Source organism: Triticum aestivum, chromosome 2B, assembly GCF_018294505.1.
Source record: "Triticum aestivum cultivar Chinese Spring chromosome 2B, IWGSC CS RefSeq v2.1, whole genome shotgun sequence".
Taxonomy (NCBI): domain Eukaryota; kingdom Viridiplantae; phylum Streptophyta; class Magnoliopsida; order Poales; family Poaceae; genus Triticum; species Triticum aestivum.
The window spans coordinates 57,145,647-57,171,299 of record NC_057798.1 but is presented as its reverse complement, the minus strand read 5'-3'; the positions used below and the strand labels follow the sequence as shown (position 1 = coordinate 57,171,299).

Below are 25,653 nucleotides of genomic sequence, written 5' to 3'. Positions count from 1 at the left end.
GTCACCGAGCTGAACGTGTGTAGAAGGCGGAGGTGTCGTGCGTTCAGTACTTGATCGGTTGAAGCGCGAAGAAGTTTGACTACATCAACCGCGTTGTGAAACGCTTCTACTTATGGTCTACGAGGGTACGTAGACACAATCTCCCCCTAGTTGCTATGCATCTCCATGGATAGATCATTGCGTGTGCGTAGAATTTTTTTTGTTTTCCATGCAACGATTCCCAACATTACTACCAAGTTCAGAATCTGCACCACATGCAGTGCAAACTGGTCCATAACTAAATGTTGGATCCGATCTGTAGGAGATGTGAGGACTATGAACCCTTACTGACAACTCTATACCTTAATTGAGGAAAGGAGCAGAATGTAGTACTAATTACTAAACAACCTAGTACTTCAGAGTGATAAAAAGAGTGGTGTATGCGGCTGGCACTAAACAAGATCTAATAGCATAAAAATGCAGAACAAACTAAGGTACACGTGAGGCTGCAAACTTCGGTCCACAATGGATGTCTTTAGTATTATCGAGATTTTGTGCAATGTTGGTATACCAATACCCTAAAAGTAATATGTCGACATGAATAACTTGCATGCACAACACAACAAACCTCTACAAGAGCAATACCGATTTTCTCAGCTCTTCGTGGGGTTGATAATCTTACTGCAAAAGTAACTACAACTAGCCATGTGGACTTACAAGACATCATTCACATGTGTTGAATTTCATATATGAATCAATGGAAATAAATATGTGGCACATAATATAGGGTAGCAATAAGATCCGAGATAGTCTTTAGTTGAAGTAGCAATAAATGTGTAGTGTTCTAAAATTTCATTGAGTACTTGTACTAAGTCTATGGAACGCCATTGGTGCTCCGTCAACTGGCATTGGTTGTGGAATGTACTTAACCCCCGCATCCGGATTAAGCAACTCCCATCTAAAACAAGATATATATAAGGAGACAATTAATGACATTGAGCATGAAAATCCAACTGCAGTACACAAATATGAAGGTGATGCGGTCCTTGTTGTTCTAATGGCATTGCTAGTACTGTCTATGATATGAAATATGGAATAGGTACGAAGTAATATACTCACTCGTAACCAAGTGAAAGATGATGCAACATGATGGTGATCTGTAGCCTGGCAAGCATGTTGCCCGCACATGTCCTGTTGCCAGCTCCAAACAGTTGATTTGTTCCTGCCATTGGTGGTTCCTGCTCTCAACCAGACGTTTCATAGTGTTAGTAGTATTCTAGTAGTTTGTTGTTAGTTTTCCCCCACATCGATCGACTTACATTCCATCTATCTGGGTTGAAGATCAGTGGATCCTGATAGTATTTCGCATCGATATGCATTGCGCGGAGCCACACCACAACTTGCCACCCTTGTGGGATTGTATATCCTCCATACTCGACGTCTCTATAAGCCACACGATGGACCATAGGAGCAATATTGGCCAGTCTAATTGCCTCTTCAACTACCTTCACTCAACCATCACACAAGGAAAAAACTAATTAAACTAAATGTTTTCCTTTGGGGTCCATGTTATGACACACTTGCATTTCGTAAAATCCATTTTAATTATTCATTAACTCATAGCTTGGGACCATTTCTCTCAAATTAATTCTACTTAGAATATCATATCTACCATGTTCTAACAAACAGAAAAAAGAATCATATACATAAGTAACAAAAATAGTATATGCATGCAAATTTCGGTCATGGAATATGAAATTTTACTATTTTTCATGATGGCTGGGAAACAGGAATTTGCTAAGGAGGGTATTTTTTTTACCCACAAGCTACAACCGTGATTTGTTCACTTGTGAGATGATGAAACCCCACACTATCTTTTTTTGAGTTGCCGCCTTTTTTTAGTCCAATCATGGGACTCTCTTTGCCCTAACAGAATTAGCTTTAAATTTTTGGGACTTCCTCAAAATTGTTTAAATTGTTGGTATGTTTCTGATCACGAGGCGTTTCAAGATATGAAGGATAAACTACAGGACCCTTTCCTTATGGACATTACGAACTTAGAATCTAGGAGCATATGGGTGGTTTCTAACCTTTAAAGATGATATGATCAAAGTAAAAACTTTCCATGCAAGTCAAGAATTGTCATATAATTTTTTAATATTCACATCAATATACTTCATACGCAAAAAAACTACATAAATGATTTGTTTCATCCTTCTCAAAATATTCGCTGGTGGTTTCCTCATTACAGAATTGGTCAGGTGGTAAAGTAGTTTAGGGGGTTGACTCGTTCATGAAAGGTTTATAGGAAATATTGAGCCAACTAACAATATCCGTAGTAAGAGTATTTTCTTCTTCTTCTTAGATTTATAGGTGATAAAGTGGGTGGGTACATACCTTGGCCGTGTATTTCATCTTTGGAATGTCATCAAGAGTAAGAAAGTTTGAACTTTTACCCTCGCTCACTGCGGCATTCTCATTCTGAAAATTAAAAACAATATTTAACAAACTTAATTTACTTGATTACGTTCGCCCAAAGTGCCACACAATTATTTACCCGCAACTTGGCAAGGATAACCGGCGATTTGGCCAAATGGTAGGCAGCCCACAACACAGCACTGGAAATGGACTCGTAACCGCCAAAGACCAGCGAGACAATGTTATCCAGCACCTCCTCGTCGCTCAGCTTTTCCCCTTGTTCATCTTCCATTTCCATCAGCCCGCTCATCAAATCATCATCATAGTCTTCCTCCGCGGCAAGCCCCCATTTCACGTTATTTTTCCTCTTCTGAAGCTCCTTTTCAAACACTGCATGTAACCTCCTTCGACACTGCATATATGATATACCCACAATTAATTCATCTATTTTTTCATCCGCAATTGCACGTTGATTTTATATGTATCATCTTCAGGAAACTTAACATGAATAGCACGTTATATTATTTCATTGTGTAATTTAGATAAATGTGCACTGTAAACTGAGGCTGATATTTTTTGCACGAAAATGATCCGGATCTTTTAAAAAAGTTCATTAGAAATACATAGCATTCCCAACATAATAAAAATTACACCAAGAAGATCTCTGGACCACCGAACGACCACTACCTAGGATGATATATTTAAAAGTATGGAACACTAAATACTTTGTACGTGAGAATACATATATTAAATATATATTCGATTAGTAGGCATAATTACAGCTCACATCACGAGCCTATTGGCCAATTGTTTGCTCACTAGGTCACCATTTTCTTCAAAAGAAGGGCATAACCTCTGGGCAGGGCCATGTATAATAAAACAGGATGTATCGGGTTTTTTTCTTTTTGGAAAACTTATACTCCCTCTGTTCCTAAATATAACTTTTTCTAGAGATTCCATTATGGACTACATACGAAGCAAAATGAGTGAATCTACACTCTAAAATATGTCTACATACATCTGTATGTAGTTTGTAGTAGAATCTCTAAAAAGACTTTTATTTAGGAATGGAGGAAGTAGCACATAAAAAGCAACCGAAACCTATTTATGAAAAAAAAACATAGCACATAAAATAGTCTGCGGTGTAATATACCTTCCGACCATGATTCAGCGCTGTTCCCGGTAAGTCCAGTGGCAGTGCCGTGAGCCCGCCAAGTACGCCTACAAACCATTTATCCATCTTTTCTGTGAGAGGAGACGCCTTCATGCTTATAAATATCTCGAGAGTGCTCTCGAACATCACCTGAAATTCACGGTATAGTCAGATTTATTTTTCATGCATTCATCAAAACTCTAAAATAACTGCTCGACATGAGGGGTTCGCTATATAAAACAAAACCTCTAAACTAAACTGATGTTTTTTCATGAAATGCTAAAAATCTGACGTCGTATTTTTAAGGCTGACAAAACAAACGTTTTCTGGATAATTTATTTATGTTGTCGTAAGGATGGCAATTATTTTTAATAAGCATGATAATTCTTGACAAAACACCGAATGTGGCAAGGATTTGTCATGCTCGCTAAAAACATTATCGTCCTTACGACAATATAATTTGCCATCTCAGGCATTCGATTTGTCGTGCTCAAATATCTGACGCCAGATGTATACAATTGTTCCTTTTGCAAAAAATAGGTGTATATGATTGTTTTTGTTTTTCTTTTCTTGCAAAAGCAACGAGCTCATTCCCGGAAAAAAATTTGGAAAAATTAACGCTCACACGTGTGGGCGTTTGCAGATCGCCCACAAGCCTCCATCACCACTCATTTTGTCACGTATGAATAGATGACATCAGCAGAAATCTTTTTGGTTTTCGGCTTAAAAATATTTTATCTCCTAAATAAAAAAGCAAACTAAAAATACGTTTTCACCATTAAATCCGTCTCGACGAGATCTTCAAAACTAGACCCCATGTTGATATGTTTTGACGATTTTTTTTTTGCCGAGAAGTTGTCATGATGTTTACACTATAGTTGTCATAGTGCTTAAACTAAAGTTGCCATGTGGCAATTTTAGTTTGTAGATCATGGCAATTTTAGTTTTTTGATGATGACAATTCCAGTACTTTGACCATGAAAATATTTTTTTATTGAACCATGGCAATTTTAAGTGCATGTATCATGGCAATTTTAGTTAATGTTGCATGGCAAGTCTAGTTTCTTATTTCTTCATTTTATAATATGTTTTACTTTTAAATGTAAAATAAAATAGTTGAAACATATCATGGCAACTTCAGATAAATATCATGGCAATTCATGTGCAATAGACATGTCAACTTTTAACAAAAAAATCGCCGAAATATATCGATATGAGATCTAGTTTTGAAGATCTCGTCGCGAGGGATTTAATGGTAAAAACAGATCTTCAATCGAATTTTTCATTTAAGAAATAAAATATCTTAAAAACTGAAAATCCAAAAAGATTCTCGCATGCATACATGCAATGACGTGGCAATTTATTTGCATTAGAAACGTGTGGTGCGTCTTTTTTCCTGCCACAAGTGTGGCAGTTATCGATGTCAAAAAAATAAAAGCAATGACCTGAAAATAACATGACAACTCACGGTAACTGACGTACTACCTTCCTGATCTCCTTGGCGGCGATGATGGTTCCCTTGTCCGCCCACGACCGTAGCGCCTCCACGACACAGGGCTGAGCCATACGGGCGATGTTCCTCCGGGACCTCGGCTTGCTGAACGTGGCGACGACGTAGCCCCTGATTCTCCTGTGCATGCTCCCCTCGACGTTGAACATGGACGACAGGCCGAGGAGGTCCCTCGCTGGCCACCGGAGCCAGAAGTTGTCGTGGGACTGCAGGACGAACTTGTTGGCCGCCGGGTCACAGACGATGATGGTCGGCCTGCCGAAGAGGTGGGACCTGTACATGCCCACCCCTTCGCCGTACCTCTTCTTCCTGGCCTCGATGAAGCCGTCCGGCCGGCGCGCCACCTTGAAGTACCAGGACAACGCGGCGGTCTCGCCAAAGAAGGGGATGCCCATGTGGCCTGGTGGGAGCCGAACGTGGCGACCACGACGCCACCGCCGCTGCCGCAGCGCGAAGGCGGCGCAGTACCAGGCGTCGTTGCAGCGCCAGACAGCGAGAGCGGCCAACGGGACGGCGCCGAGCAGGAGGCCAAGCCACCATGCCAAGTCGCCCACTTGCATTTCTTCGTCGTTGATTGATAGATCGTTTGGTTGTGAGCGGCTGAAGGCTGGTTGCTTAATTTGCCATGTGTATATAGTTACCAATAGATTCGCAGGTTTAGATTCCTCCAGTGGGTAGAACCGCATGCAAACAAAGCAAAGAAAACAAATTCATGCTTATACGTTTGCAAGCTGAGCAGGAGGCAAGCAGTGGAATACGCCAAGATCCAAATGCATTAACTGTATTTTATGAGAAAGCGATTTTGTCAGGGCGTGGTCAATTATTGTTGCATCACCATATATATATTGAAGTGGGGAAGTGGCCAGGCAGCCCTGAATGATGCACGTTCGTCTTCGTCGCCGATGCGCGGGTAGGGGGTGTTGGAAATATGACCAATTTTCCGAATGATTTTATTAACAGAAATACTAGATAAAGCATGACTAAAATAGCAAAAATAAAATTAGTCATGCAATCTAACAGAGAGAAGGTAAAAAGCATCTGCATATATGAATTATACTCAAACATATCTAGGGTAAACACTAGAACAAGGAACTGTGGCACGAGCTCTAACAGAAAGAACAAGAACACGTACGGGACAGCAGCAGCAACAGGAGTACTGGACTTGGGTTCGTCATCCTCGCCAGCTATATCGCCGAGGAGGTTGTCGACGTCAGGGAAGAAGTCGTCGTTGGGGAAGTGGTCATCGGTGTCCATGATGAACCGGTCAGTAATCGCGCAGAACGCTCCCCAAAAACCTTATCACTCTTCTCACGTACAGGACTCAAAGATGTGCGGTTTCGGAGGCCTACTGTCCCGACCCGCGGTGCACGTCGCAAACCGGGATGGGGAAGAACGTAGCAGCAGCGCAGTGCTCAGGAACCGGTGGCGAGAGGAAGAAGTAGTTCTTGTGCGTCTCTCTGAGAGAACCGGTGGCTGCACCGTTCGCATTCGAACTCCACTATCGCAAAAATCTTTTCAGCTTCCGTGTGACCTTTCGTATACCCATAGTGCATGGCAAAAATTTAGACATCGGCTTGGCTCATTCCCGCCACCCACGGCGTGGCATGGCGCGGCGCGGCGCGGCGAGGCGTGGCGAGGCGGGCGACGGAGGAGGAGCGCGCGTGGATGTCCCTCTTGTTCTCATCCTCATACATGTGGGGAAAGAACCTCCCTTATAAAGAGGTCCAACTCCCTCTAAACTAGTAATGTGGGACTAAACTTTAGTTCCACCTCTTGCCTTGCATGAATGGGCTGCGTGGGCCTCTAGGATTTATTAGGAATTTCTAAAACAGCTATTGGGTAGGCCCAAAATAGACAAAATTCCAGCAATCCCCAACCAGATCCCAGAGGCACACAAAATTTGCCTTTGGTTCCAAAACACTGTTTTATATACCGGTACTGCAGTGGAGACTGTTAAGTTGAACTTCCGCCTAGAACTCTATGCTACACTAGTGAGCAACTTTAACAGTGGACTAGGCCTTGAACTGCAAGTTTTCTGTGAATTTAGCTTCACATAAAGCCTTGACCGATACGTGTCTACCGTGGGTCTTCCCCGCGGGTGGAGCTTATGCATCATACTCCGAGACCTTTCATGAGTTTACCAGAAAGAACCCTACTCTCATAGATTGCGACGTTTAACAATCAGACTCGTATAGGTGCGTTCTTCAAAAGATGTTCTGCAGGACAATATCTCTGCTTCAATGAGCCACTTAGAACACATTAAGATATACATCAACCTGCCATGCAGATTTAGAAGAGTATTGCATCTTCATGGAGTGGTATTGTTAACACTAAGGATACTCTCCTCTCCGTTGACCAACAGCTTGTCTTCCACATCTAATTCACGGGATCTTCGATCACATAGACTAGGTTACCACTGTAAACAACTCATATTGTGGGTCTCATACCCATCTCCCTCGATGCATTATCTATCACATTACATGATAGACCCTTAGTAAAAGGATCTGCCGGATTTTAGACGTTTGGATATAATCCAATGCAATAACTCCGGAGTTTCTCATTTTTCTGACAGATTTTAACCTTCTCTGAACGTGTCTTGATGAATTCATGTTATCATTTGAGCTGCTCACTTTCGTGATCACAGTTTGATTGTCGCGGTTCATAAGGATACCCGGTACAGGTTTCTCAACAACCGGCAAGTCATTCAAGAGATGGCGAAGCCAATCTGCTTCGACCGTGGTTGTATATAGTGCTGCAAGTTCTGCTTCCATTATTGACCTCATTAAGATGGTCTGCTTGCAAGACTTCCAAGAAACAGCGCCACCTCCATGAGTGAATACATATCCGCTCATGGCCTTTAACTCATCAGCATCTGAGATCCAGTTTGAGTCGCTATACCCTTCAAGAACCTTTGGGTGCCCAGTGTAGTGAATTCCATAATTCACAGTGCCTTTCAAATAACGCAAAACTCTCTCTAGAGCTTTCCAATGCACATCTCCTGGTTTTGAGACAAACCGGCTCAGTTTGCTAACAGCAAAAGAGATGCCAGGTCTTGTAGCACTGATTAAATACATAAGTAAGCCAATAATCTGAGAATATTTCAATGGTCTGTAGCAATTCTTCGATTCTTTGAAAGTAACACACTAGCATCATATGGTGTTGGAGAGGGCTTGCAGTAATTGTAGCCAAAGTGACTCAAGATCTTTTCCACATAGTGAGATTGAAGCAATGTAATCCCACCATCATCGTCTTTCAACAACTTGATGTTCAGAATGACATCACCCACTCCTAAATCCTTCATCTCAAAGCAACGAGATAGGAAATCCTTGACCTCCTTAATACCCTTCAGATTTTTTTCCGAAAATCAGTATGTCATCAACATACAAGCAGAGGATAACTCCCTCGCCCCCACCATGGCAATAGTACACACATTTATCAGCTTTGTTTATTACAAAGCTTGCGGTTGTTAAAGTTATTTCAAACTTCTCATGCCACTGCTTGGGTGCTTGCTTAAGTCCATACAAAGACTTCAACAACTTGCACACTTTTCCTTCTTGACCATCTACTACAAACCCATCTGGTTGTTCCATATAAATTTCCTTTCCCAACTCTCCATTTAGGAAAGCAGTCTTAACATCCATTTGATGAACGAGAAGACCATGTGAAGTAGCTAGTGAAAGTAGAACTCAAACAGTGATCAGTCGAGCCACACGTGGGTAAGTATCAAAGAAGTCTTCACCTTCCTTTTGGGTATAACCCTTAGCCACGAGTTGTGCCTTGTACTTCTCAATAGTACCATCCAGCCTAAGTTTCTTTTTGAATACCCATTTGCATCCTATAGGTTTGCACCCATAAGGACGATCGGTTATCTCCCAAGTTTCATTTGCCATGATGGAATCCATCTCACTACAGACCGCTTCCTTCCAGTAGTCAGCATCTTCAGATGCATAGGCCTCTGAAATAGAACTTGGAGTGTCATCTATTAGATAGACAAGAAAATCATCACCGAAGGACTTTGCAGTCCTCTATCTCTTGCTCCTAGTAGGAACTTCATTATTCTCCTCCACAGGATTTTCAAAGTATTCCATCGAAATGGCAGGTTCTGTAATTGTAACTGGTTCCTGATCCGATGAACTAGGCATCTCCTGATTAGATGAGGTAGCCATATCCTTCATGGGAAAGATATCTTCAAAGAAATTCACATCATTCGACTCCATGATCGTATTGACATGCATGTCAGGTACCTTAGATTTTACAACCAAGAATCTATAACCAATGCTATAAAAAGCATATCCTAGGAAAACACAATCCACAGTTTTTGGTCCCAGCTTCCGCTTCTTTGGAATTGGCACATTGACTTTCACCAAACAACCCTAGGTTTGTAAATAAGAGAGCTTTAACCTTTTCTTCTCCCATTCCTCGAATGGTGTTATCTCTTTGTTCTTCGTGGGAACTCGGTTTAGGACATGACATGCAGTCCATATCGCCTCCCCCACCATGCCTTGGAGAGACCCGATGTGTCTAACATGGCGTTAACCAAATTAGTTAGAGTATGGTTCTTTCTTTCAGCCACCCCATTTGACTGAGGTGAATAGTGATGCGTTCTCTCATGTATTATACCATGTTCCACACAAAAGGAATCAAATTCATTTGAGAAATACTCTCCACCACGATCGGACCTAAGCCCCTTGATCTTTCGATCAAGTTGGTTTTCCGCTTCAGCTTTATAGATCTTAAAATAGTTCAAAGCCTCATCCTTAGATTTCAGAAGATACACATGACATTATCTAGTGGAGTCATCAATTAACGTCACAAAATACTTCTTTTCACCTTTTGTCAAAACACCATTCATTTCACATAGATCTGAATGTATGAGCTCTAGTGGTGCAAGATTTTTCGTTTCCGCAGTCACATGAGACTTACGAGGTTGCTTAGCTTGCACACCCACTTGACACTTAGATCCCTTGACAGTGGTGAAACTAGGGATTAATTTTAACTTCGCTGGTCGTGACATGCATGCAACCAAAGTTAACATGACAGAGACGTGAATGCCACACATTTGATTCACTATTGTTGCAAACATGATTAACAACTTTATTGCAAACGTCTGATAAGGATAAACGAAACAGGCCTCCTGACTCATAGACTTTACCAACAAAGGTTCCATATTTGGATATTACAAATTTATTGCACTCACAGACAAGTTTGTAGCCATCTCTACACAGAAGAGATCCGCTAACAAGATTTTTATTGACGGAGGGGACATAATGCACGTTCTTCAGCCACACGATCTTCCCCGAAGTAAAATTCAAATCGACCGTGCCAACACCACGAACAAAAGCACTTGAACCGCTGCCCATCAGCACGGTGGAAGTCCCTGCGGTCTGATAAGATGAAAATATGGAAATATCACCGCATACATGCACATTAGCACCTATGTCAATTAACCAATCAAGAGAATGACATATTGAAAGAATAGTGGGAAATATACCATACCCAACATCCTTCATGTCAATGTCTCCAATGATAACATTAGCGGTCTTGCCGCCTTTCCAAAGATGACGCTTGTCATAGCGATTAGGGCAACTAGGAGCCCAATAATCAGGATCTCCACACACATGACAAACACCTTTCTTCTTGTCATTCTTCTTCTTGAAGTCCGTGTGTTGCACAGCCTTGTTCTTCCCCTCAAACTTTGCTTTACCATCAAACTTGCCCTTATTCTTGAATTTATGGGGCTGGAAGTTTTTCTTCTATACCAGATTGGCACTAGATCCTCCCTCAATACCTCGAGCACGTGTGTCCTTTGCTCTCGTCTTTTCTTCCACATCAAGAGTACCAATGAGATCCGAAACGGAAAACTCCTGCCTCTTATGCTTCAGTAAGGTAGCAAAGTTCCTCCACGAAGGAGGAAGCTTGGTGATGATACCTCCGGCAACAAACTTGTCTGGCAGCATACAATTGAAATACTCAAGTTCTCTAGACAATGACTGTATCTCATGAGCTTCCTCAACCACGGAGCGCTCTTTAGTCATCCTGTAATCATAGAATTGCTCCATGATGTATAGCTCAGTGCCAGCATCTGAGACCCCAAACTTGGTCTCGAGTGCGTCCCACATATCTTTTCCATTATCAATTGACGCATAAGCGTCAATTATGTTCTCACCAAGAACACTCAAGAGAGCAGACTTAAACAGAGTATCCATACCCTTGTTCTCTGTTAGTTGGGTGCCATGCTGCTGCTGCTTGTGGTCACCACTAGACAGGCAAGAGCAGGGAGGGAGTTGACAAGTGTAGCAGCAACTTGAAACATACATACATAGGCCAGACTGAATAAAATTCACTTCAAGTTTGCACCTTTCATGTTCATCCACTTAATAAGCTAATTTGTAGCAGCAGGATTTCAGTTGTAGCCTACTCTCATGTTTGTGTTCGTCTCATATCAAAGCAAACACGGCCATCCAATTTGTTTGCTACACTGCACCACATCACCTAGAGCGTCATAAGGAAACTGGAACTTTCTTCTTCACAACCACATTAGTTATATACTAGATCGGGTTCGCGCCAAGGCGCGAGGGTGCCGGTTCTAACGTTTTAACCAAGCAGGTAATGCTCAAGATAGTAAGAACCCTCATTTGGCATATGTATTAGAACAAGAAAACAAAATAAAAGAAAAAAGAAACATTAACTTGTAATAGAAGCAAGACAGCAAAAGATAACCACTTGACATTAATTTCAGTACTAAGAGCGCAAACATGAGAGGAAGTACTAAACTAAAACAAAATTTGCAACGTATCATATATAGGCAAAGCAGATTCCCATTATAAGCTAAATTTATACCAAAAGCAAATTCACTACAAAGGAAACATCTCAAAAAGCAAGTAGTAAACACTTACTAATGGTTCAGTACAAAACATCAAGGTCTGTCACACACCATTGGCAAATTTCATATGAAATGTATATGCCAAATCATACTTGTTGTAACAAATATACAAATATACTCAGAACAACCTGGTCCTCAACATTCGCTTCTTTCTTCAAGTATAGTGGAATTCCAAAAGGCGGTCTTGGGGCGTGGTGCCCTGTCCAGCGCAATGGTCCAGCGCTCAGATCCAAACCAAAAAGCAGGTTATAGTTCACCACCATAGAAAGATAGATAGTCCAGATGGTGTTGTACAATTGTTATTCCAAAGACTTGGAAAGAACCAACACTTCCATCCAATTGCGAAAATAAAAACCATGTAATACTCCTTAAGAGCCGGTATATGCATTGAAATTTACCTCGAAATAATATATGCATTCATATTTAACTACACGTGTTTTCTCCCTGTTTTCTTCTAACCAGATTGTTTAAGAGACTATACTCAAAATGTTCATTAAGAGAATCTTGTGAATTATCACGAAACACATAAGATTCTATATAAACGAAGACACAGGATTTGTAATCTTATCTTCTAGGTCGAAGAAGCACTTGACAACGGCCCGATTTTGGAAGCACCGCTACGGGCGCCATGGCCCAGATCCGCGAGATGGATGCCGCATTCTCCATCCCCGTCCTCGTCCCGGTTTGTCCTACTGGAGGCTGCTGCTGGTTCCTTCATGTGTCCTGGCAGCCAGGGGCGCAGGCTGGTATATCACCATCAAGGCTGCCCCGATTGTCCATCAACAACATGTTTGTGGTGAGCCTCCTCGTCGCTGGCCTGCTTCTCTGCCAAGAAGTGGTTGCGGCAGTTGTACCTCCTGCTGATTGCCGAGGAGCGGCGGCTGCCAAGGTCCAACTGCGAGATGATTAATGAATCAGGAAAAGACACACATCAATTGCCCTCCTCATGGCGAGCAATTCATCGGGAAAACCATTTGTACCAGAACATAACCAAAACAAAACAATCGCAAGTAAACATGTCTGTACACTTGGTTCTACAGCCAACATATAAGCCCCTCAACTAATCCACAAGGCAGCTATGTAGTTCTACACTACCTCTGATTCTCAGAAGCCTCGTCATTCTGCTCCACTAAAAAAGCCCAACATGTTGAGTCACATTGGGTTTGGTTCATCTTTTTGCTGCTTGGTCAAGCAGGTCGAAGGCGTAAGTCTGCATCCAGAACAACACAGATTTAAGTATGACAACCAATATTGAAATAACAACTTTGAATGGATGAGATACATTTGAATATGTGAATATGAATAGGCATCTCGTCTTTTCGAGACTAACTTCAGAAAACAGCTGGCAATAAAAAGATTTTGAGCAACTGCTAACCAAAGGAAAAACACTCTTTCAAAGTCCAAAAATCACAATTACCTTCCACAACAATAAAAAAAAGCACGTGCACATACAATTTCAGAGAAAGGGTGAAGAAAGAAAAGGAATCAGAGCGAATACCGATGAAACAATATAAACCATATCAATATTGTTGGAAATATGCCCTAAAGGCAATAATAAAAGGATTATTATTATATTTCCTTGTTCATGATAATTGTCTTTTATTCATGCTATAATTGTATTATCCGGAAATCGTAATACACGTGTGAATACTTAGACCAAATACAATGCTAGTAAGCCTATAGTTGACTAGCTCGTTGGTCAACAGATAGTCATGGTTTCCTGACTATGGACATTAGATGTCATTGACAACGGGATCACATCATTAGGAGAATGATGTGATGGACAAGACCCAATCCTAAGCATAGCACAAGATCGTATAGTTCGTTTTGCTAGAGCTTTTCAAATGTCAAGTGTCTCTTCCTTAGACCATGAGATCGTGTAACTCCCGGATACCGTAGGAGTACTTTGGGTGTACCAAACGTCACAACGTAACTGGGTGACTATAAAGGTGCACTACAGGTATCTCCGAAAGTGTCTGTTGGGTTGACACGGATCGAGACTGAGATTTTGTCACTCTGTATGACGGAGAGGTATCTCAGGGCCCACTCGGTAATGCATCATCATAATGAGCTCAAAGTGACCAAGTGTTTGGTCACGGGATCATGCATTACGGTACGAGTAAGTGACTTGCCGGTAACGAGACTGAACGAGGTATTGGGATACCGACGATCGAGTCTCGGGCAAGTAACGTACCGATTGACAAAGGGAATTGTATACGGAGTTGATTGAATCCTCGACATCGTGGTTCATCCGATGACATCATCGAGGAGCATGTGGGAGCCAACATGGGTATCCAGATCCCGCTGTTGGTTATTGGCCGGAGAGCCGTCTCGGTCATGTCTGCGTGTCTCCCGAACCCGTAGGGTCTACATACTTAAGGTTCGGTGACGCTAGGATTTTTAGGAAGACTTGTATGTGATTACCGGATGTTGTTCGGAGTCCCAGATGAGATCCTGGACCTCACGAGGAGTTCCGGAATGGTCCGGAGGTGAAGATTTATATATGGGAAGTTGTCATACGGACACCGAAAAGTTTCGGGGGCATATCGGTATTGTACCGGGGCCACCGGAGGGGTTCTGGGGGTCCACCGGGAGGGGCCACCCCTCTCGGAAGGCCTCATGGGCCGCAAGGGGCAGGGAACCAGCCCCTGGAGGGTTGGGCGCCCCCCCCTTGGGCCCATGCGCCTAGGGTTGGGGGGAACCCTAGTGGGGGCACCCCCTTACTTGAGGGGCAAGCCCCCTCCCTGGCCGCCCCCCCCCCCCTCTAGATCCCATCTAGAGGGGGCCGGCCCCCTTCCCCCTTCCCATATAAATAGAGGGGCGAGGGGAGGGCTGAACACCTGATCCAAGGCGCAGCCCCTCCCCAACACCTCTCCTCCTCCGTCGAGTGCTTGGTGAAGCCCTGTCGGAGTACTGCCTCCCCACCATCATCACGCCGTCGTGCTGCTGCTGGAGCCACCTTCCTCAACCTCTCCTTCCCCCTTGCTGGATCAAGAAGGAGGAGACGTCATCCGCTCCGTACGTGTGTTGAATGCGGAGGTGTTGTCCGTTCAGCACTTGGTCATCGGTGATCTGGATCACGGCGAGTACGACTCCATCATCCCCGTTCCATTGAACGCTTCCGCACGCGATCTACAAGTGGTATGTAGATGCAATCTCTCTCCCATGACTCGTTGCTTAGATGAACTCATAGATGGATCTTGGTGAAACCGTAGGAAAAAATTTTATTTTCTGCAACGTTCCCCAACAGTGGCATCATGAGCTAGGTCTATGCGTAGTTCTCTATTGCACGAGTAGAACACAATTTTGTTGTGGGCGTAGATCTTGTCAACTTGCTTGCCACTTCTAGTCTTTTCTTGCTTCAGCGGTATTGTGGGATGAAGCGGCTCGAACCGACCTTACACGTACGCTTACGTGAGACAGGTTCCACTGACTGACATGCACTAGTTGCATAAGGTGGCTAGCGGGTGTCTGTCTCTCCTACTTTAGTTGGAGCGGATTCGACGAAAAGGTTCCTTATGAAGGGTAAATAGAAGTTGACAAAATCACGTTGTGGTTATTCGTAGGTAAGAAAACGTTCTTGCTAGAACCCAATTGCAGCCACGTAAAAGATGCAACAACAATTAGAGGACGTCTAACTTGTTTTTGCAGCAATTGTCATGTGATGTGATATGGCCAGAAGTTGTGATGAATGATGATTGATATATTGTGATGTATGAGATCATGTTCTTGTAATAGGAATCACGACTTGCATGTCGATTAGTATGACAACCGGCAAGAGCCATAGGAGTTGTCTTTATTTTTGTATGACCTGCGTGTCATTGAAGAACGTTATGTAAATTACTTTACTTTATTGCTAAACGCGTTAGCCATAGAAGTAGAAGTAGTCGTTGGCGTGACAACTTCATGAAGACACGATGATGGAGATCACGATGATGGAGATCATGATGATGGAGATCATGGTGTCATGCCGGTGACGAAGATGATCATGGAGCCCCGAAGATGGAGATCGAAGGAGCTATATGATATTGGCCATATCATGTCAATCTGAGTGGGAGCTCATTAAATAATTTGATTAGATGAACTTAATTATCATGAACTTAGTCTAAAATCTTTGCAAAATATGTCTTGTAGATCAAATGGCCAACGCTCATGTCAACATGAACTTCAACGCGTTCCTAGAGAAAACCAAGCTGAAAGATGATGGCAGCAACTATTCGGACTGAGTCCGGAACCTGAGGATCATCCTCATAGCAGCCAAAAAAGCATATGTCCTAGATGAACCGCTAGGTGAAGCACCCATCCCAGAGAACCAAGATGTTATGAACGTTTGGCAGTCACGTGCTGATGATTACTCCCTCGTTCAGTGCGGCATGCTTTACAGCTTAGAACCGGGGCTTCAAAAGTGTTTTGAGAAACACGAAGCATATGAGATGTTCGAGGAGCTGAAAATGGTTTTTCAAGCTCATGCCCGGGTCGAGAGATATGAAGTCTCCGACAAGTTCTATAGTTGTAAGATAGAGGAAAACAGTTCTGTCAGTGAGCACATACTCAAAATGTCTGGGTTGCACAACCGCCTGTCCCAGCTGGAGATCAACCTCCCGGACGAGGCGGTCATTGACAGAATCCTTCAGACGCTCCCACCGAGCTACAAGAGCTTTGTGTTGAACTACAATATGCAGGGGATGGTGAAGACCATTCCTGAAGTATTTTCCATGCTGAAGTCAGCAGAGGTTGAAATCAAGAAAGAACATCAAGTGTTGATTGTCAAGAAGACCACTAAGTTTAAAAAGGGCAAGGGTAAGAAGAACTTCAAGAAGGACGGCAAAGATGTTGCCGCGCCCGGTAAGCCAGCTGCCGGGAAGAAGTCAAAGAATGGACCCAAGCCTGAGACTGGGTGCTTTTATTGCAAGGGGAAGGGTCACTGTAAGCGGAACTACCCCAAATACTTAGCGGACAAGAAGGCCGACAACACTAAAGGTATATTTGATATACATGTAATTGATGTGTACCTTACCAGTACTCGTAGTAACTCCTGGGTATTTGATACCGGTGTCGTTGCTCATATTTGTAACTCATAGCAGGAGCTGCGGAATAAGCGGAGACTGGCGAAGGACGAGGTGACGATGCGCGTCGGGAATGGTTCCAAGGTCGATGTGATCGCCGTTGGCACGCTACCTCTACATTTACCTACGGGATTAGTTATGAACCTCAATAATTATTATTTAGTGTCAAGTTTGAGCATGGACATTGTATCTGGATCTCGTTTGATACGAGATGGCTACTCATTTAAATCCGAGAATAATGGTTGTTCTATTTATATGAGAGATATGTTTTATGGTCATGCCCCGATGGTCAATGGTTTATTCTTAATGAATCTCAAACGTAATGTTACACATATTCATAGCGTGAATACCAAAAGATGTAAAGTTGATAACGATAGTCCCACATACTTGTGGCACTGCCGCCTTGGTCACAATGGTGTCAAGCGCATGAAGAAGCTCCATGCTGATGGACTTTTAGAGTCTCTCGATTATGAATCATTTGACACGTGCGAACCATGCCTCATGGGCAAAATGACCAAAACTCCATTCTCCGGAACAATGGAGCGAGCAACCAACTTATTGGAAATCATACATACCGATGTGTGCGGTCCAATGAGCGTTGAGGCTCGCGGAGGATATCGTTATGTTCTCACTCTCACTGATGACTTGGGTAGATATGGGTATGTCTACTTAATGAAACACAAGTCTGAGACCTTTGAAAAGTTCAAGGAATTTCAGAATGAGGTAGAGAATCAACGTGACCGAAAGATAAAGTTCCTACGATCAGATCGTGGAGGAGAATACTTAAGTCACGAATTTGGTACACACTTAAGGAAATGTGGAATCGTTTCACAACTCACGCCGCCTGGAACACCTCAGCGTAATGGTGTGTCCGAACGTCGTAATCGCACTCTATTGGATATGACGCGATCTATGATGTCTCTTGCCGATTTACCACTATCATTTTGGGGATACGCTCTAGAGACAGCTACATTCACTTTAAATAGGGCACCGTCTAAATCCGTTGAGACGACACCGTATGAATTATGGTTTGGGAAGAAACCTAAGCTGTCGTTTCTAAAAGTTTGGGGATGCGATGCTTATGTCAAGAAATTACAACCTGAAACCCAAGTCGGAAAAATGCGTCTTCATAGGATACCCTAAGGAAACCATTGGGTATACCTTCTACTTAAGATCCGAGGGCAAGACCTTTGTTGCCAAGAATGGATCTTTTCTGGAAAAAAAGTTTTCTCTCGAAAGAAGTAAGTGGGGGGAAAGTAGAACTCGATGAAATACTACCTCTCGAACCGGAAAGTAGTACAGCTCAGGAAAATGTTCCTGTGGTGCCTACGCCAACTGGAGAGAAAATTAATGATTATGATCAAGGTACTTCGGATCAAGTTGCTACTGAACCTCGTAGGTCCACAAGGACACGTTCCACACCAGAATGGTATGGCAAACCTGTCCTGGAAATCATGTTGTTAGACAACGGTGAACCTTCGAACTATGAAGAAGCGATGGCGGGCCCAGATTCCAACAAATGGCTTGAAGCCATGTAATCCGAGATAGAATCCATGTATGAAAACAAAGTATGGACTTTGACAGACTTGCCCGATGATCGACGAGCGATAGAAAACAAATGGATCTTTAAGAAGAAGACGGACGCGGATGGTAATATTACCGTCTATAAAGCTCGACTTGTCACTAAGGGTTATCGACAAGTTCAAGGGGTTGACTACGATGAGACATTCTCTTCCATAGCAAAGCTGAAGTCCGTCCGAATCATGTTAGCAATTGCCGCATACTATGATTATGAGATATGGCAGATGGACGTCAAAATGGCATTCCTTAACGGACATCTTAAGGAAGAACTGTATATGATGCAGCCGGAGGGTTTTGCCGATCCTAAAAATGCTAACAAAGTATGCAAGCTCCAGCGATCCATTTATGGGCTGGTGCAAGCATCTCGAAGTTGGAACATTCGTTTTGATGAGATGATCAAAGCGTTTGGGTTTATGCAGACTTATGGAAAAGCCTGCGTTTACAAGAAAGTGAGAGGGAGCTCTGTAGCATTTTTCATATTATATGTAGATGACATACTTTTGATGGGAAATGATATAGAACTTTTGGACGGCATTAAGGCCTACTTGAATAAGTGTTTTTCAATGAAGGACCTTGAAGAAGCTGCTTACATATTAGGCATCAAGATCTATAGGGATAGATCGAGACGCCTCATAGGTCTTTCACAAAGCACATACCTTGATAAGATTTTGAAGAAGTTCAAAATGGATCAGTCCAAGAAAGGGTTCTTGCCTGTACTGCAAGGTGTGAGATTGAGCTCGACTCAATGCCCGACCACGGCAAAAGATAAAAAAGAGATGAGTGTCATCCCCTATGCTTCAGCCATAGGATCTATTATGTATACCATGCTGTGTACCAGACCTGATGTAAACCTTGCCGTAAGTTTGGTAGGAAGGTACCAAAGTAATCCCGGCAAGGAACACTGGACAGCGGTCAAGAATATTCTGAAGTACCTGAAAAGGACAAAGGACATGTTTCTCGTTTATGGAGGTGAAAAAGAGCTCACCGTAAAGGGTTACGTCGACACTAGCTTCGACACAGATCTGAATGACTCTAAGTCACAAACCGGATACGTGTATATGTTGAATGGTGGAGCAGTAAGCTGGTGCAGCTACAAGCAGAGCGTCGTGGCAGGATCTACATGTGAAGCGGAGTACATGGCAGCCTTGGAGGCAGCGCATGAAGCTATTTGGGTGAAGGAGTTCATCACCGACCTAGGAGTCATACCCAATGCGTCGGGGCCGATCAAACTCTTCTGTGACAACACTGGAGCTATTGCCCTTGCCAAGGAGCCCAGGTTTCACAAGAAGACCAGGCACATCAAGCATCGCTTCAACTCCATCCGTGAAAATGTTCAAGATGGAGACATAGATATTTTCAAAGTACATACGGATCTGAATGTCGCAGATCCGTTGACTAAACCTCTCTCGCGAGCAAAACATGATCAACACCAGAACTCTATGGGTGTTCGATTCATCACAATGTAATAGATTATTGACTCTAGTGCAAGTGGGAGACTGTTGGAAATATGCCCTAGAAGCAATAATAAAAAGATTATTATTATATTTCCTTGTTCATGATAATTGTCTTTTATTCATGTTATAATTGTATTATCTGGAAATTGTAATACACGTGTGAATACTTAGACCAAATACGTCCCTAGTAAGCCTCTAGTTGACTAGCTCGTTGGTCAACAAATAGTCATGGTTTCCTGACTATGGACATTAGATGTCATTGACAACGGGATCACATCATTAGGAGAATGATGTGATGGACAAGACCCAATCCTAAGCATAGCACAAGATCGCATAGTTCGTTTTGCTAGAGCTTTTCAAATGTCAAGTGTCTCTTCCTTAGACCATGAGATCATGTAACTCCCAGATACCGTAGGAGTACTTTGGGTGTACCAAACGTCACAACGTAACTGGGTGACTATAAAGGTGCACTACAGGTATCTCTGAAAGTGTCTGTTGGGTTGACACGGATCGAGACTGAGATTTTGTCACTCCGTATGACGGAGAGGTATCTCAGGGCCCACTCGGTAATGCATCATCATAATGAGCTCAAAGTGACCAAGTGTTTAGTCACGAGATCATGCATTACGGTACGAGTAAAGTGACTTGCCGGTAACGAGACTGAACGAGGTATTGGGATACCGACGATCGAGTCTCGGGCAAGTAATGTACCGATTGACAAAAGGAATTGTATACGGGATTGATTGAATCCTCGACATCGTGGTTCATCCGATGGCATCATCGAGGAGCATGTGGGAGCCAACATAGGTATCCAGATCCCGCTGTTGGTTATTGACCGGAGAGCCGTCTCGGTCATGTCTGCGTGTCTCCCGAACCCGTAGGGTCTACACACTTAAGGTTCGGTGACGCTAGGATTTTTAGGAAGACTTGTATGTGATTACCGAATGTTGTTCGGAGTCCCGGATGAGATCCTGGACGTCAGAGGAGTTCCGGAATGGTCCGGAGGTGAAGATTTATATATGGGAAGTTGTCATACGGACACCGGAAAATTTCGGGGGCATATCGGTATTGTACCGGGGCCACCGGAGGGGTTCCGAGGGTCCACCGGGAGGGGCCACCCTTCTCGGAAGGCCTCATGGGCCGCAAGGGGCAGGGAACCAGCCCCTGAAGGGCTGGGCGCCCCCCCCCCCCCTTGGGCCCATGCGCCTAGGGTTGGGGGGGGAAGCCTAGTGGGGGCGCCCCCTTGCTTGGGGGGCAAGCCCCCTCCCTGGCCGCCGCCCCCCCTCTAGATCCCATCTAGAGGGGGCCGGCCCCTTCCCCCTTCCCCTATAAATAGAGGGGCGAGGGGAGGGTTGAACACCTGATCCAAGGCGCAGCCCCTCCCCTCCCCAACACCTCTCCTCCTCCGTCGAGTGCTTGGCGAAGCCCTGTCGGAGTACTGCCTCTCCACCATCATCACGCCGTCGTGCTGCTGCTGGAGCCATCTTCCTCAACCTCTCCTTCCCCCTTGCTGGACCAAGAAGGAGGAGACGTCATTCGCTCCGTATGTGTGTTGAACGCGAAGGTGCTGTCCGTTCAGCACTTGGTCATCGGTGATCTGGATCACAGCGAGTACGACTCCATCATCCCCGTTCCCTTGAACGCTTCCGCACGCGATCTACAAGTGGTATGTAGATGCAATCTCTCTCCCATGACTCGTTGCTTAGATGAACTCATAGATGGATCTTGGTGAAACCATAGAAAAAAAATTTATTTTCTGCAACGTTCCCCAATAAATACATGGTTATGCGTGGATCTATCTCAAAAAGCTCGAAACAACAAAACGGCTAATAGGTTTGCTGGGGAAATCAGACGTAAACCTTATCACAATGGACATCCAAAATATATAAACCATGATAAGCATACCCTATTTTGTGAAAGTATGAATCAAACAAATCTAGAATGCTACATGCTTACATCATGGCGGCATAGACTTTTAGAGTTCAGATCAGCTATGGTGAACTCTACCTTGCTACAAGTACCGTGTAATACTGCAAATTGAACCCATAGAACTTCAGACGAAAAGAGGTCGGTGTACACTGTAAAATTTTAGCAGATACTTGTATGAAGATAGCATAAAACTTTCAGGACCTTGATGCAGCTGTTAAGGATCTTATTAAATCAACTATACTGCCACAATGTTTTATCATTTTCAAGCCTGGGACACTACAGCAGCATGTGAATGTGAATGAAAAGTAACATCGACACATTGTTACATACTGTCATGTCCAATGTATTTATTTATAAAATAGAAGCTATTTAAAATATGATGGTTGGGACATATCTCGAGAGAAGTTCAAAAGCTAAATCTGACTAAACACACATTTTTTTGCCTGAACACTTGGAAATCAGCAACTTACTATAGAGCATGTCCAAATGCTGGAACCGGCATCTGTTTTTTGCTACAATCGGCTACGGTGATGGGCTACGGCTTGAGATGGAAGGCACCATTTTTTTTCTGCTACGACTGGCATGGCAATGTGCTACTATGGGCGGCACAAGATGCTGAAACCAGCAAGGCCACGAGGTGCGACGGGCGGCCGACCATGCTGGAACCAGCAAGGCTGCGAGTTGCGACGGTCGGGCGGACGACCATGCTGGAACCAGCATGGCGCCATGCTGGAACCAGTGCAAGAAATTAAACTACTTTCCAGGTAACCACTATTTAAATTTCCATACGTAAGTCTAACTCTTCAATTTGCTTGTATCTTTAGGACAAAAATAACTGCAGCTATGATTCATTATCTGTACATAGGTCCCAAAAGATATGAATCTGGTAACAGAAATACCTTGCAATATCTCTAGTGCATACTTCAAATAACAAAGTTCTTCCTTGGTTATGCAAGTATCCACAAAGCACTTTTGCTTGCCTATGATCAACCTTACTAACAGTCCTACAATTCAAAAGAAAATATTGATTTAAGGAGGAGAAACAAACACCAAAAACTTTCAGATACTGACATAGGCATACTGTGGTTACGAAATGAGATCAAAATGGGAGCGGCCATCTATTTGTTCTTACACTGAGCATACCGCCTCAACACATCATCAAGGCTACCTTACACCAAGTTAGCATGAAGAAGAATGCTTATTGATAGAAAGTGAAATGTTCTGCGAGTAATAGAAATGGCAGGCTGGTTATGTAAGAAAAGACCAACATGCCTATTTAAGAATAGACCAGAGAGTAGACAGCTCATCCATATGCACCCACCATGTCGTGAGGAATGCAGAGACAATCTTGCAGACACTCCACAACACCAAAGGCCCAACAGGCACCACAACAACCCTCCATTGTTAACCAATACACACTAACTTGAGCATTTGATTCAGCCGTATGTAAAAATGCAAAAAAAATAAGTTACAGAACCTAGCTTTGTTATGGTACCGACTCAAACTAAACAAATTTACCAAAAGTAGAACGCACGTGCCTGCTTGAACAACTCTAGCAACCTGTGATATGCCAATCAGGATACATCACAAAATATTCTCAGAATGCATTGATCAATATTTATGCAAACCAACCACTACCGCGTCACCATCTCACCTGCAGCCTGGTAGCAGCCCCCCACCATTGACCGCCGCTCTACCTCTTGTCGGCTGGATCCACCCCTGTTGTGGTTGTCGGCGTTGATGGAAAGCAGAGTGGCTTGGAGAGGCACACCACTGTCAACCATAAAGAGCACTAAAACTTCTACTAACAGTATCATGCTGACCAGTAAAATATATGCATACACCCTAAATAGTAAATATCGATAATTCTTCATATCATCTAAGAATAAAATTCAGTTGGTAGGCTTCTCACTATTAATTTAGTAGGAGATGGCTACCTCATCTTTCACTATTTGTTTACACTAAAAGTAAAATATACGGCTTCTCACTATAAATTCAGGAGGTAGGCTGTTCACTGAGAGTTTTTACAATGTCAATCATAGGATTCATACCTCTGTATCGATGGAAAATGCATCATAAACATGATCCTAGTCTTGTTCGGCCACTACATCTTCAAATTTAAGCCACTGAAGAGTAGGATCTATCACATTTCGGTAGCTTCCTTTGTATTCCTGAGTACAATGTGATGAACATTATTCAATGAGAAAGCAATTTTGGGTAGCAAGAACAGAGGGTAAGCCTCAAACTCACCATGGCTAAGAAAAGGTGGACGCTCGCATGAGAGCCAATTTCAATTTCCAGGGACAGAGGGTAAACTCCAAACTCACCATGGAATCCTGCCTTTGCTTTGCTCCTGCTTCTTCTGACACAATTAACAAAGTTCAGAAAAGATTAGTAGGAGCACAAGATCCTGGAGGCACAAACTTCATACATCAAAAATTACTTTTTGAAAAGAAGAAACACTTTGACCTTTGCTTTGCTCCTGCTTCTTTTGAAAAGATTAACAAACTTCAAACAATCCTGCCTATCAATATTGTTCTAAGCATATCACTTTGAATTAGAGTAGTTAAACATAAGCTCATCAGTACAAAAACTTTTGCCCATCAGAGACATGTCAAATTCAACAGTAAAACAGTGCTATTTCAACAAGAAAACTGGAATATCTTCACAGCAGCATAATGCCAATAATCTATTAGCGAAAAAGCAAGTATTTTGGCAGCAAAAAAAGCAAACATTTGATAGCAAAAGAGCTATATTTTGACAAAAATACAAAAGCAGTTCACAGCCACATGACACTAATATTTTGACAGCAATACTTAAATAGCGGCAAACTGGACTATTTTCAGAGGTAACAACAGCAAATCCATTGCAAAATCATTGGATACCCTGCTACAGCAGCAGCAAGTCCATTGAATAGGCTATATACAGCAGCAGCAGCAAAATCATTGTAAAGAACAAATTTATCAATACAGTACTGAGCTGCTGAATACAGGAACAAATCCACTGAATGTAGGAACAAGAACATACCTTGCACTTGTGGCGGACGGGTAGGCAGTAGGTCAACAGCTACCGGTCCTCTGCGGTGGACGTCGAGCAAGGTGAGATGCGGTCGTCGGCTCGTGACTATCGTGGATGGTAAGAAGGCAGCCCTGGCGGGAAAGTAGATGCGGCGGCCGGCGCGGGAAAACAGCGGGGAGGAGATGCGAATCGCGACGGCCCGACGCGGAAGCTCGTGGTCGTCGGCTCTTCGCTGCGGCGGACGGGAAGGAGATGTGTCTGTCGCCGCCATCGCTTCCCCAACCCCGGAGAAGGGGATCTGAGGAGGAGGGAGGAGGGAGGAGGGAGTGGACGGAGGAGGTGAGAGGACGGGGAGGATGGCTTGTGGCGGCGGCGGACGAGAGAGATGTGCGGGAGAGAGAGAGATCGATTGGGGAGGAGGCAGCGAATCTAAGATGAGCACGTGGTGACCTAATACATGAAATGAGGAAAATACCCTAGTGGGGGCACCGTAATATCGGCGGTGGCACGAGATCTTTACGGCGGGGTAAACTGTTCATTGCTACAGGAGCTCCTCCTTGATCCGATGAGCGAGGTCTTCCCAGGGCTGGATCCAACGGCCCAGATCCCATCAAGCAGCCAGATCCGACGACTAGGGATCCAAATGGCTGAGGAGCCGGGAG

The 25,653-nt window shown here is 43.5% G+C and overlaps 1 protein-coding gene and 1 long non-coding RNA gene across 3 annotated transcripts; both read right to left on the bottom strand.

The window, feature by feature from the left end:
• Nucleotides 1–831: 831 nt before the first annotated feature.
• LOC123038948 (ent-kaurenoic acid oxidase 1-like) lies at nucleotides 832–7,890 on the bottom strand. The gene is made up of 8 exons (XM_044462315.1): nucleotides 7,866–7,890; nucleotides 5,036–5,613; nucleotides 3,551–3,700; nucleotides 2,537–2,809; nucleotides 2,377–2,460; nucleotides 1,299–1,484; nucleotides 1,099–1,217; nucleotides 832–937 (listed from the first exon to the last, which is right to left on the bottom strand). Exons 1-8 carry the CDS (start codon nucleotides 7,888–7,890, stop codon nucleotides 832–834), a joined length of 1,521 nt encoding a protein of 506 aa, XP_044318250.1.
• Nucleotides 7,891–12,087: 4,197 nt separating this feature from the next.
• LOC123040398 (uncharacterized) lies at nucleotides 12,088–25,419 on the bottom strand. 2 transcript variants are annotated; one of them, XR_006418153.1, is made up of 9 exons: nucleotides 25,001–25,419; nucleotides 24,224–24,332; nucleotides 24,025–24,144; nucleotides 23,628–23,746; nucleotides 23,295–23,533; nucleotides 23,106–23,194; nucleotides 22,873–22,977; nucleotides 13,039–13,153; nucleotides 12,088–12,838 (listed from the first exon to the last, which is right to left on the bottom strand). It is a non-coding gene; the product is annotated as an uncharacterized lncRNA (long non-coding RNA). The 2 variants fall into 2 exon arrangements; XR_006418152.1 differs by having other exon boundaries at nucleotides 12,089–12,838; nucleotides 24,224–24,335.
• Between the last annotated feature and the right edge of the window lie 234 nt (nucleotides 25,420–25,653).

Coding starts and splice junctions, on each gene's coding strand:
- LOC123038948 (XM_044462315.1), bottom strand. CDS start 7,890: ATGGAGGTGGCGCTGTTTCTTGGAA. Junction 3,701..5,035: donor CCGCCAAGGAGATCAGGAAG/GTAGTACGTCAG, acceptor CGTGAATTTCAG/GTGATGTTCGAGAGCACTCT. Junction 1,485..2,376: donor AGATGAAATACACGGCCAAG/GTATGTACCCAC, acceptor GGTTGAGTGAAG/GTAGTTGAAGAGGCAATTAG.